The sequence below is a fragment of the Tachyglossus aculeatus genome, chromosome 2 (assembly GCF_015852505.1).
Source record: "Tachyglossus aculeatus isolate mTacAcu1 chromosome 2, mTacAcu1.pri, whole genome shotgun sequence".
Classification (NCBI taxonomy): Eukaryota; Metazoa; Chordata; class Mammalia; order Monotremata; family Tachyglossidae; genus Tachyglossus; species Tachyglossus aculeatus.
Genome location: NC_052067.1, coordinates 13,841,343 through 13,855,632, shown reverse-complemented (window position 1 = coordinate 13,855,632; position 14,290 = coordinate 13,841,343). Strand labels below are relative to the sequence as shown.

General features: G+C 38.3%; 1 protein-coding gene across 2 annotated transcripts in view; it reads left to right on the top strand.

The window, feature by feature from the left end:
• RAPGEF5 (Rap guanine nucleotide exchange factor 5) overlaps positions 1-14,290 on the top strand; it is a 194,368-nt gene that overhangs the window by 135,358 nt on the left and 44,720 nt on the right. For both annotated transcript variants that reach the window (XM_038767565.1, XM_038767573.1), the window contains 4 exons: positions 6,222-6,300; positions 9,778-9,922; positions 11,668-11,765; positions 14,030-14,060. In XM_038767565.1, the coding sequence (XP_038623493.1) occupies positions 6,222-6,300; positions 9,778-9,922; positions 11,668-11,765; positions 14,030-14,060 (353 nt within the window). The remainder of the gene's footprint in view (positions 1-6,221; positions 6,301-9,777; positions 9,923-11,667; positions 11,766-14,029; positions 14,061-14,290) is intronic.

Here is a 14,290-nt window from a genome sequence, read left to right as displayed (position 1 = left end):
TAATTAATGCAAATAACTACTGACCTCATGCTACCCTAAGGATTTAATGGTCAAAGCATTTTTGCTTTTGTATTTCATGTAAGCATGGAATTGTCATGTTTGTATGGGTTTAAGATTTTTATCTTAAACGCACAGTTAGGTAATACCAGTCAATACAGCTTCCTGGCATTCTGCTTTTATATTGGGAATGAGTAAATCTTTAGTCAGGCATTAAATCTTATAATGTAAGTAGTCACCACCAAATTTGACCCTTCAAAGTAATTTTTATAGCTCTTCTAATACATTTGTCATACTAAAACTATCTAAACAAAATGTTTCTCCAGCAGTGAAACCAGTTGGGCTGTGCAATGATAATTGAGCTGCTTTCCATTTCCCACTATCAATTAATCAGTAACTTTTATTAATCACCATTGTTCGGAGGATTCCTGTGTTCAAAGCGTGTACAATCTATCAGGGAGACAGAAACCAAAATTCATTACAGTTAGGGTGATGTAATAGAGCATTTAAGATATGTATGTAAGTGTTACAGATTTTTGAGTACTTAGGAGTGTATCAATTAATCATATTTATTTAGTGCTTACTGTTTGCAGACCACTGTACTAAGCGCTTGGGTGAGTACAATATAGCAGAGTTGGCAGACACATTCCCTGCCGACGACAAGCTTGCAGTCTAGAGGGCATGAGTTTAGATGATATGAAAGTGCTGGAATGTTTTTCCCATTATTGTAGACAATACCACTCTTCCCCATCTCACAAACCCTTATCCTTGGTATTACCCTTGTCTCTCATTCAACCTACATATTCGATCTGTCACCAAATCCTGTTGGTTCACAGCATTGCTAAAATCTGAATATCCCTCTTCATCTAAACTGCTACAATGCTGCTCCAAGCACTTAAAATGTCCCACCTAGACTATGGCATCACCCTCCTCACTGACATCCCAACCTCCTGTCTCTCCCCACCCCAGTCCATACTTCTCTCTGCTGCTGGATCATTTTCCAAAAAAAAATCAGTCCATATCCCCATTCCTCAAGTACCTCCAGTGGTTACCCATCTGCTGCCTCATTGAACAGAATCCCCTTATCATCAGCTTAAAAGAACTCAATCTTCTCACCTCCTCCAGCCTTACCTTGCTGATTTCCTCCAACAACCCAGTCCACGTACTTAGCTCCTGTAACACCAATTTACTCACTGTGCCTCAATCTTGTCTATCTCACCACCAACATGTTGTGCATGTCTGCCGTCTGGCCTGGAACTCCCTCACGTTCATATACAACAACACTTAAGTACGTATTTCTAATTCATTTATTTATATTAATGTCTGTCCTCCTCCCCACCCCTAGACTGTAAACTCTTTGTGGGCAGGGAATGTGTCTGTTATTGTACTCTTCCAAGTGCTTAATACAGTGCTCTGCACACAGAAAGCACTCAATAAATACAACTGACAGGCCACCACTCTTCCCACCTTCAAAGCCTTATTAAAATCACATCTCCTCCAGGAGGACTTCCCCAATTAAGCCCTCTTTTCTCCTACTCCCTCTCTCTTCTTAATCACCTATGCACTTGAATCTATGCTCTTGAAGCCCCTGATATTTCTCCCACCCTCAATCCCAAAGCACGGTATATACCTACCCATAATTTATTTATGTATGTTGATATCTGTCTCCCCCTCTAGACTCTAAGGTGGTTTGGACAGGAAACGTATCCACTAGCACTTCGGTGCTGTACTCTCCCAAGAGCTTACTACAGTGCTCTGCACATAGCAAGCACTCAATAAATACTTTGATGTGATGATACTCAAACCACTCCAAATTAAAAGTGAGATTGGGGTAGAGATGTGGGAAACAGCAAATAGAACTAATTAATGAATGCACAATTCACTCATAAGAAAATACATTTTCCCTTTTACATAATGGGGAACTGCTTTTAAAGAGAGAATTCTTGAAAGTCATCTAAATCTGAACATTTAGAACAGATCTCATACTATTAGGTGCAGAAGGATTGAACAAAGAAAGTGTTGGCTAAATTGCAGAGCTACAAAGAGATTTGGACCCAGAAAAGGGAAAGCGAAAACTGTGGTGTATATTAGGATGCAAGATAATTAGTCATTTAAAATAAAAATGAGTGTTGTGCTATGAAAGATTAACATAGATTGTAATGGAGTTATATTTGTATTGATGTCTTTTAAAAATCTACATTGTATGAAAAGGTTCATTCATGCTGAAATTAATTTGCACATTTATTCATTGCAAAACCTAATGCAAAGTTGTTACATTTCAGTGCATCAGAAGTCTGCAATTAATAATAAGACACTGACACGTCTTTTTTTCATCTCCCTGAGCTAAAGATTATGTTAAACTTTCAGAACTGTTTTAACGTACTGTGCATCTGTAGTTGAAATTTAACTGGAAGAGTTCTTCAGGGGATTCAGTAGAGAGTAGAGATTTTAAGCTCTACATTACTCTCCTTAGATGAAATGACTGTTCTAGGAAGTGATCTTGTCCTGCTCTTTTCATTTGCTTTCTTGGTAATGCATTTTAACAGATGAGTAGCTTCATTATTGTGGCACATGTAGACTGTAGACCTTTGAGGTTTGGAAAATAACGGATCCTTCCCGGGCCTGTCCCTCAATAGCTTCCCATTTATCAAATTTTCTTATCCTCATTTTATCCTACCAGAGGATAATACAAATGGAATTTCTTAGGATTTTTAGTCATATATTTGGCAGGTCTCTTAATGTGTGACCTTCACATTTGACTGAAACTCTTCTGTGCTCCTGACTTCAATTTTTGGGTAGGTTTTACAACTATCTCTAATGTCGAAGTGATCCTTTTTATCTTCACTTAAACTGAAAAGCTGCATTTTAACAAAATCATCCAATTAAAATAATGAATTGTAATTCCAACTTGGATAGTTAGCAATTCTCTGATATTTTAAAAAATAAAATATGGAAGTTTTGGACCTAATTCTAGATGATGCTGAAGATGATGTTTTCAGATCACTGAGATAATTCATAACCTTTTTTCTTTGGGCGTCCAGTTTTATCCCAAGGTGCACAATATTTAATTGCCTTTCACCTCTAGATTCCATGCTGAACTTTGTGTTGTTTACAAATTGCAAGGAGTGTTTGTTCCTGGTGGCTGTAATTATTTAGCCACTGTGGAAACAATTTTCTATGTATGCTTAGCAGTGGTATTTTGGGTTTTTTATGGGGAGTGTTTTATTAAGGGTCACAATTGGGGTATTTAATGAATAACAAGCTAATGTGATTGGTAATTTGGTATTGAATTTGAATTAATTCCAAAAATACCATTTCCAAAGGGAGTGTTCGTAAAGGTGACCATTCAAATTAATAATTGTATTTTCTAAAAGACAAAAGACTAAATCCTCAGTTTAGTCTGGTGAATATCTGTGAATTTGTTTAGTTGAAAGATGTTTTTCAAGAACAAAGGTTCTGTTTCCCCTGAAATGTTTAAAAGCCATAACTAAATGCCCTAAGTAATAGAGAATTGTAGTATTTAATTGAGGAGAAATAGAGCTTTCTAGCCCTTTATACTCATTGTTGCTTACAAATGGTCTTCCGGGACTCACTCTTAAGACCATTGTGCCTTAAATATATCCCTAATTGCCAACTGGGGATAAATAACTGTTTTATTCACTTTTTTACGCATTTGCAAAAATCTATGCCTTATGAAAAATAGAAATGTTTAAATGCAACAGATTGTTTCCCATTTAGAACTACAGCAAATTACTAATAAACTACTAATTCATATTCTAAAATATTTTCAACATTACTCATATATGTAGAAAAATGCCCGTATTTTCAGTTTATTATTTTCATTTGGTTAGGGGAGGCTGCTTGGAGAGCACAAACATTTTTGGTAGAATATAATGAAATTTACACGTCATGTACAGATCGCTTTATTAACACTGTCTTCATATCAATACCACTTTATCAACACATTCATTAGAGAAGCAGCGTGGTTTGGCTAATTGTTGGTTAATGATGTCCCACCCAATTGAACACCTACTATTTTATCCTCACAATATCCCTATTAGTTAAGGGAAGCAAGTATTGTTTTCCCCAAGAAGCAGATAATCAATCATTGGTGGCCTCATTGTGGGCAGGGAACTTGTCTACCAACTCTGTTACGTTATACTCTCCCAAGCACTTAGTACAGTAAGCTCTCAGTAAATATGATTAATTTATTGATATTTGAGTGCTCACTGTGTGCTGAGAACTGTACGAAGCACTTGGGAGAAAACAATGGAATTAGTCCGCAGGATTGTTCCCCTCAAGGAGTTTTCAATATAGCAGGAGATGCAGACACTAAAATAAATTACAGATAGGAGGAAATAGTAGACTATAAAGATATGCACTCTCATTCTTCTGGTTCATACTTCATTCTGCTACCTGGATCATTTTTCTGGAATTAACAAAATAGAGAAAGTTCATGTTACAGTTTCTGTTCTATTGATTATATTCTATGAAGATATGAATAAAGATGGTTAAGGAACTGGAAAGTGTTTTTTTGTTTTATTTGTTTTCTTAACCATACATCCAATTTCCAGAAAAGTTTTCCAAATATAAACATTATTAAGTGTTCTTGGGACCAGGATCCAGGGCAATAATAATAGTTGTGGCATTTAAGAGCCAAGGAAGTAATCAGGTCAGACACAGTTTTGGTCCCACAAGGGACTCACAGCGTAAGGAACATCTAGGTACTTGTACCTGTGCTGTGGAAATAAACCCATAAGAAGACTGGCATAACATTATTCATTCATTTATTCATTCAGTCGTATTTATCGAGCACTTACTGGGTTCAAAGCATTTGGGAGAGTACCATATAACAATAAACAGACATATTCCCTGCACATAATGATTGTGGAGCCAGAACAGAGCTAGGAACTGATTGAGACCCACCTGATCAAGGTTACCTATATATTAATTTGAACCAGGGATCCAGAGAGCTGGATGCCTGGGCAGTACACTATTTTAGTGATGTGAATTCATTTGTTCATTCAGTCATACTTACTGAGCACTTACTGTGTGCCGAGCACTGTACTAAGCGTATGGGAAAGTACAATACAACAAATGTATTGAATTATTATTATTATTATAAAGTACATTATAGAAAACAGACTAGGAAAGACTTCTTGTCCTTCAGGATGCTCACAGCAGAGCATGGCATAAATGACACCTCAAAGTCCAACTGAAGCTAAAACGTTCAGAGCCAAGGTGGTCTATTATTTGGCAAAACAACCTTTTGATGGCCATGTATAAATTTGTCCTGGTTGTTACACTGTAGATTGGGGTTCAGGGCAAGGAAAAGTTTGAGGTGGAATTGACTGTATTTCTCCCCTGATCCTCAGGTCTTATTAAAATTTCCATCAGCACTATGCCAGCTATTGGGCACTATTATGTGTGTATGTTTGTGTGTAGAAAGCCCAATTAACAAATTAGTGATAGGATTACAGATCCTTTCATATATGAGACTGAGTTATTCCTTCTCAAATAGCAGTTGGGCTATGCTGCTAACTTGGAGCAGTAAAATTTGGGAAAATGAAAGGGAAGTTCCTCAAGCTTGAAAATTGTTTTGTCTTTTACCAAATGGACCTCCCCTGCTAATGCCTTCAACTTTCCTCATTCCCCAAGTACAATCTTTGACACCCCACCCTACCCCCACAATACTCGTGTAAGTATCTTTTTTATTCTGTTCCTACCCTCATTCCTGTCACTTATTTCAGTGTTTGTCACCTGCTAGATTGTAAGCTCCTTGAGGGCAGGAATTACATATACTAGCTCTTGTACTCTCCCAAGGACATAGTACAGTGCGCTGCACCCAGTTAAGCACTCAATAAACACCACTGATCAATTTGCTCAAATTTAGTATAACGATGGAGCATTTCAAATTATAATTTTCTCTAGGACTCAAGATCATATCTCAAGCTGCATTTCTAAATGATATATATATTCTGTTTTATAATGTCTCTTCTCCCACATATTTGGATTTCTAGGGTATCCTTATTACAAAAACACTTCATTGCTTGAGGGTTAGGGTAAGAGCAAGGGTGATTCTAAGCATGTTTTCTTTATAAATAATAGCGTTCTTTGACTTAAAATCTCTTTCTAGTTTATCATGTTCTTGACAAGAGCTATTGGGACAGCAGCATAAGTATAAACCTTTCTATTTGACCTTAAGCTTTTTTTTTTCTCTACAGAAACCCTCCTTGATGACTTCCTTCTCACATACACCGTCTTCATGACTACGGATGACTTGTGCCAGGCGCTTTTGAGACAATATCCTTCATTATATGCAGACAGTAGTGTCATCTTTTCAAATAGATGACTTATATTAGGAACCAATTGCCTTTCTTAATTTTCCTCCAGTACATTGCAGTGCAAGGGCATGTTAAATATTAATGCAGTCATAACAGAGGTAAAATGAGATAGGCTGAAATAGGTATGGGAAGTATTAATGGCTTTCTCCATATTACCCAGGGAAGGTAAGTTATAAAATTTATGTTGTATATCTTTACAACAAGGATCCATTCATGTTTTGAAATGTGGTAGCTAAATAGTTCTTAGAGCAACTGAGACTCAAGTGGTTAAGTGTACTTTCCAGGGTGGAAGAGTTTACACTTGGAAAAAGAGAATCTGTTCATTCTTTCAGCTCATAGTCATTGTCTTTGGTGTTAAAATGATGAATGTGATTGCGAAGTTAATGGCCAGTTAAGGAAGCATTATCATGATGTCTGTTAAGCAAAGCAGATGCAGCATAGAAATATTGTTGCCAAGAATAAATGCCAAAGAAACTTAATTAAAATCCCCAAATGGGTTGTCCAAATTTATTCCTATTTAATGTTACTATACAAAAGATGATTCCCTTCTATCCAGTCACAAAATAGATAGGTTTTCAGGTTTTACACAAAAACTTGGGTAAAATGGACACCACTTATACAGGTCTCATTACGTTTATATTTTAAACTCCCTGGCTAAAGTATACCCACGTTCTGTTAACTTGCAATCTTTTCCGAAGCCTAAGTGCATAGTATGGTAATTTGCAAACAGTAAGCATTCAGTAAATACAATTGAGTAAATTGAATGAATGAATTGAAATGCTGCTGTTGGGGGAGCATTATACATACTTCTGAAAACATAAATCAGAACTTAGACTTTGACCTTTAAAAAAATCTTGTGATCCAGATGAGGCTACAGTTTTGTAAGGCCTTATAATCTGGCCTAAAAGCAAACTTGAACCAAGGTAAACTGCCTATTGTCACTTACTATTTTTGCTTTTTGTCTAGTAAATCTTGTCAGCCCCAAATACAAATTTCCACAACTACAGCACTGCAAATTTTATTTTTTTCTCGGTGTGTGTAAAGATGGTCTAATTTTCTCTTTCATGAAGATGCTAAGGATGCCAAAAACTGAACAAAACAATGTTGGGAGATTGCATAAACTTTGTTCTACACCTTAGTGATACAAGGTTTCCCATAGTTCCCATGAAAGAGATATTTTACATAGGTTATAGGACTTAAAACATAAATCTGGGAATTACTGTTTCTGGTTTTCAGTGATTCCTGTTGGGCTCATGATCAGTAAATAAATCTCTTAGTGTTATATTCTCTCTGAAAGCTTTATAATATTCAAAGAGTTTTGATTGCCATCATTACCATCAAAAAATGTATGCCTATCTGAAAATGTGGCTATGCTAGTCACTGTTGTAGTGATGAAATACATCACCCTCCTCTTTAGGAGCATACAATCCCAGTGCATCTGAAGCCCCTGAAAGGCAATTTCAGTGCAAATTTAGCTTTGTAGAAGTTGTCATGTGGCCTATAATATTATTTTCAAAAACTGTCAAATAGTATTACAAAACCCAGCCTTCAACACTTCTATCCAGCAGAGCTAATGCAATTTCTCTAATTTATCTGATGCTCTGTGTGTGTGTGTGTACCTATATATAAAATAAAATCTGCCCTTCAATTTCAAACATGACACTATCAATGGAAGTCTTATCGAGGAATCTGAGTGAGGACAGAAAACTGGGATGTTACCAACACTCTCTTCCATACTGTATGCACATAAAGATAATTCCTTGCTACACAGATGCATTTTTGAGATTCCTCTCAATTTTTTAATGTACAAGAAGCCTTTGCTGGAAGAAAGCAATCCCTCCCACAGTTGCTGTCCATCAGGCCGGTGGACACTGCTACAGTGTTTTCCCAGCTTTCCCAGCAGCCCAGGGAGCATATCTGCCAATTCTGTTTTATTGGACTCTCCCAAGTGCTTAGTTCGTGTTCTGCACACATTAAGCACTTAATAAATACCATTGATGATTGTTTCATAATGTGCTTCACTGTATTTGTCATTCATTCTACCCTCCCAACTTGCATATTCCCCCTTCATGCTCATCCAACAATGGTTCCTTGGATAGCCTGCTGTTACCTCTACTCCTCACATGATCTGCTCAGCAAAACTGTGTTGTTGGGAGCATTGCCTCAGTGCTGGTGAGCCAACTGTATCCCAGGGAATGTGTCTGTGAGCTCTGTTGAATTGTACTCTCCCAAGCACCTGGTGGAGTGCTCTGCACACAGTAAGTGCTCAGTCAATATGATTGACTGACTGACAGCACATTATCATTGGTAATCTTGTCCAGCCATTTGATTTTGAATATGGTTCATAGGTGCTGCTGAGCAGTTGATTAAAACTATCCTCCAGTATAATAATAGTGGTATTTGTTGAGCACTTACTATGTGCCAGGCACTGTATTACAGCAGTGGGGAGATTCGAGATAATCGGCTAGGACACAATCCCTGTCCCACATAGGGCTCACAGTCTCACTCTCCATTCTACAGATGAGGGAACTGAGGTCCAGAGAAGTGATTTGCCCAATTCCTGAACACCCTTGTTTGTCCTGAAATGTACTCGAAAATATTCCATGTGGTGCTGGTGTTTCAGTACGTCATACTGTGATAATCACTTTAGAGTGATAAATGATGTATTCCACTTCTGCTTCTAGGTGGTGTGTTCACTAGAGGATTCACTCAAATTTTTTTTTGTAGGAGAATGTGCTACTGCCATGCACACAAACTTCTGGATTTTTCCTCCTTAAATTACATTCATTCAGTTCAATCATATTTATTGAGCACTTACTGTGTGCAGAGCACTGTACTAAGTGCATGACAGTTTTGAGGACATTTGAGGTAAGAAAAATAAAGGTGTAACAGGAAGTTTGTAAATGTGCCTTAGTTTTACTACGTTATAGAGATACCAAAAAATAGGAATTAATGTCTTTACCGGAATATTCAAGAAAAGCTTCATATGGATATTCCTTGTTCAGTGTAGGCAGTGAATTTGCAACTGAAAGTAAGTGGTACTCTAAAAATAGTTTTGATGGTCTCTTTGGGGCAGACTCATTATCGACTTCTAAAACATTTGACAATTGAAAGAGGCAGTAACGTGAATTCTAGACACCTTAGGAACTCCTTTTGGGCAGGGAATGTGTCTACCAACTTTGTTGTACTGCACTTTCCCAAGTGCTTAGTATGGTGTTCTGCACACAGTAAGTGCTCGATATCATTGACTGATTGAAACCACAAAGAAGCTTTCTCATCTTTGTTTAAATAGTCATTCATTCATTCATTCAATCATATTTGTTGAGTGCCTACTGTGTGCAGAGCACTGTACTAGTACTTGGGAAGTACAAATTGGCAACATATAGAGATGTTCCCTTAGTCATAACTCATGGTTTCATTCTTTAACCGCTTGCACCTATTGTGCTAAGAAGTACCAAGGGAAGGAAGAAAATGTCGATGTTCCTTGTAGAAAACGTAAAGTCCTGCATCTTGTGTCTCAGTGGACTGCTCTGTACAAAGACTGGTTACATGAAGATGAACACTCAAAGCTGTTTTTAAAGGTACTGCAATAATGATGTTCTTTGAAACTGAAAATGTATTTTAAAGTGTGCTTATAAGTTTTAATATCATTTCAATGGAAATGTCATTCAAAATTCAGTGTAATGATTTGAAACATCAAAAATCTTCATTATAACTTTTAGGATGAGTTGTTCTTATATAAGTAGAAAGCCACTGAACAATAAAAAGCAAGCAATCTACTCACTAAATTACGCGTAATGGTATTTTGATATTTTCTTATAATCCATAAGAATTTGCTAGTATCAGTGGAGCAAATGAAGTAAAGCAATTTCCAGTAATCATTTTTATAATTAGAACTGTGGTATAGTATATTGATATGCCATGAGCTTATCGTAATAATCAAAATGTCCAAAGATAAATTATCATTAGGATCTGGGTCCTTTTGAGACACAGAATGGTCAGGCCTGGTTGGGTAAGTCTGACACCCTTATTTATCATGTCACAGATTACGTGGGGAATACCTTTGTAATCTTTAGCCTGACACATGATTTTGAGAACTTTTTAGCAGGACGCTTGTTTAAAAAGAAGTTTTACTATTTCAGGAGTCAGTTCTGTAGAATGATCCTTGGTTAAAAAAAGTGCCTAACTTTCAGGTTTGTCTTTTTTGTGGGCTGGGAGGGATTCGAAAGGATATGGGGTCCACACATCATTGGCAACTGGCAAGCCCTTTTGCAGATGGAGCAGGGAAAGACTCTTCTGTGAGGTCACAGGGAGGGATAAGAGAGTTCATAGGAAACCTAAGACTCTGGGATCTGTCTGATCTCATTCTCCTGTATTTACCCCCAGCATGATGCTTAGCATGTAGTAAATGCATAATAAATAATACCATTTACCATGTAACTACTGAACAACAAAACTGGGAACCCTCCTGACTGCAAGAGACTCCCTGGGATTCAGAGATTGTGCCCCAAGATTAAATTGTGACCAATAATGACACATAGGGTTTGGAACTGAGCAATAGTAGTGGCTCTGAAGCCCAGACAATCCTTTGGAGAGGGTTGGTATTTTATGGATTCCAAATGAAGACCTCCCAGGCCAGGATCCTTTCTGTGGGCAAGCCACGCCTCAGGGAATTCCACTTGTATATGTGTAGCTTTCTCCCCAGTAACAATAATAATAATAATAATAATAATTGTGGTGTTTGTTAAGCACTTACTATGTTACAAGTGCTGGGATAGGTACAAGGTAATCAGGTTGCACAAAGTCCCTGTCCCACATGGGGCTCACAGTCTTTATCGCCATTTTACAGATGAGGTAACTGAGGTACAGAGAAGTTAAGTGACTTGCCCAAGGTGACACAGCAGACAAGTAGGAGAACCGGAATTAGAACCCACATCCTCTGACTCCCAAGCCCATGCTCTTTCCACTAGGCAACGGTGCTTCCCCATAGGGTCTTTAGATTTCCATTCTTGTGCCCTTGCTTCTCTATGGGCTCCTCTAGCCTCTAGGCAGCTTCCCCAAGCATTAGGACTTCTGTGTGTGATCTTGGGCAAGTCATTTAACTTCTCTGTGCCTCAGTTACCTCAACTGCAAAACTGTGACTAAATCCTCCTTCCCCCAGTTTAGACATCCTGTTTGGGATGGGGACGGTGTCTAACTTGATTACCTTGTATCTACCTCGGTGCTTAGCACTTAGTGCTTTACAAGTACCACTTTAAAAAAATCTTAATGATCTGCTTCCTTATTACAATTACATAAATTTTAGGAGTACCTTTTGTGTTTTCAGACCATTTACAGGAATGTGCTTGATGACATCTATGAATATCCCATCCTCGAGAAGGAACTGAAAGAATTTCAGAAGATTCTTGGAATGCATCGTCGACAGTAAGCGCCAGTTTGTTTTGGCTTTTGCTGTATTTATTGTCAGTTTTATGCCATGTTCAAAATATACCCATTAGAAGTCCAATGATGCATCACTTTATATTACTGATTGAAGAAAAGGGGAAAAGTATTCAACTGGAATCCTTAATTTTCTTTAGTACTTTGTCAGAACAAACTCTTCGCATCACAAAATGAATGAAAATTGAGCCGGTCAAGCTGCCATTTCCTTTCCCCATTTCTGTAATAGTATCTGTGAGGCAGAAAACTGTGTGGCCAAGAAAATTGTTGTAGTCAGGCCAAAGATCCATTGTGTTACCTCTTCAAGAGCTTTCCCACATTTTGTAATTTTTAGTGTAAGGTAGAAATTATGGTAGATTCTGGGAAGTTTGCCCAGTACAACCTCATTTACTGGACCTTTTGGGACCGGGCAGGATCTGGAAAAATGAAAGGCAGGTAATCTGGAGAGAGAAGTCTAAATGAGTTTGAATGTAGGGAAATATTTAATGGTCAATGAGGTTCCGGAGAGCAGCTTGTTGTGGACCAAAGGTTATGTCCCCGAGCCTTTGGAACAGTTCCCAGCCCGAATTCTCATGAAACGTCCTATAATGGTACTGAGCCAACTACAGTCCATTTACTGTTACATGAATGAAAAATGGTCAGGTTGAACCAGAGACCCAGCTAACTGGGGCCTCGCTACACTAGGCTGAACTGCATTTGGCTTTGGACTATTTTGATTTATATTTGACTAAGGGTTACTTTGGGATATTCAAAAAAGAGATTTCATTTTGCAATAGCCCAAAGTAAACCTTAGTCAAAATTTTTTTTAAAAAGTGCTTCATGCCTTGGGAGACCAGGCTAAGAGAATCAGTGTGGCTTAGTGGAAAGAGCCTGGGCTTGGGAGTCAGAGGTTGTGGGTTCTAATCTTGGCTCTGCCACTTATCAGCTGTGTGACTTTGGGCAAGTCACTTAACTTCTCTGTGCCTCAGTTCCCTCATCTGTAAAATGGGGATTAAGACTATGAGCCCCACATGGGACAACCCAATTACCTTAGTTCTACCCCAGAACTTCAAACAGTGCTTACTAAGCACATAGTAAGTGCTTAACAAATATTATTATTATTATTATTAAACCCTCTGAAGCTTTAAATCACAGTGACTCAATTAAAAATCCCATTAGGGTTATTAAACATATACTTTTAAAGTGAAAACGTGGAAAAAACAAGAATGCAGAACATCATATGAGCCCTGGTCCTTGAGTATCTCATCTGGCTTGGAATTCACCAATCAGTTTTAAGAGAAGCAGTGTGGCCTAACAGAGAAAGCCTGGGCCTAGGAGTCAGGAGGACTTGGATTCTAATCCTGAGGCCTGCCACTTGTCTGCTGTGTGACCTTGAGCAAGTCACTTAACTTCTCTGTACCTCAGTTCCCTCGTCTGTAAAATGGGGATTAATACTATGATCCCCACATGGGACATGAACTGTGTCCAACCTAATTAGCTTGTTTCTTCCCTAGTACTTAATAATAAAGTTTCTGGTAATTCACAAATACCATTTTTTTTAAATGGGGAAAATTTAGTTTCTCTGAGGACAGCAGTAGAAATCAGATTTTTTTCTTTTCACTTTTCATGATAAGGGTGTACCCCATGCAGTGTGGCTTATAAAGTCATCAGTTTGCAAATGCAGAGTATTAGCTTTTATGAGACAGTCAGTGATGGAAAGTTTGGGGTTGGGTTTCTGGTTGGATTCAAGATGGCCATATCAAGGCAGCAGGCAATTCAGATAAGTGTCGTGTGAAGTAAACACCTGGTCATGACTGACTGTCTCCCACTGAGAAGCAGGTGACTTTCTTGAGCTTAGAGATCAGTGTGGTGCCTCTTGGATGGGGGAGGTGAAGGGGGAAAGGGCAAATGGGCAACACCCAAGCCTTTGGTCACTAGAGAAGCAGCATGGCTCAGTGGAAAGAGCCCGGGCTTGGGAGTCAGAGGTCATGGGTTCTAATCCCGGCTCTGCTGCTTGTCAGCTGTGTGACTTTGGACAAGTGACTTAAGTTCTCTGTGCCTCAGTTACCTCACCTGTAAAATGGGGATTAAAACTGTGAGCCCCTCATGGGACAACCTGATCACCTTTTATCCCCCCAGCGCTTAGAACAGTGCTTTGCACTTAGTAAGCGCTTAACAAATACCATCATTATTATTATGTGTCCTCTAACATTGTTCTAGTTATGTAGCTTTTTTGAAGAAAGACTGACTCTTTGTATATTTTATTTCAGCACTGTAGATGAATATTCACCACATAGAAAGGTAAAGTAGTGCTTTCTACATCTGGTTCATACAGTGGTAATGGGTTTAGTGACCTCACCTCTCCTGTGGGTGGCATTTCTTTTGAGGTGAAGTGGCAATCATTCTGAGTCTTATAGAGCTCTTTAAGGAGGCAATAGTATTTTTCCTTCCCTTTCTTCTCCCTTGACAGTGCAATTCTGATTTCAGCAAATGGGCTGACCTAAGGTGACTCAGACCTTTGTGTTTTAGAA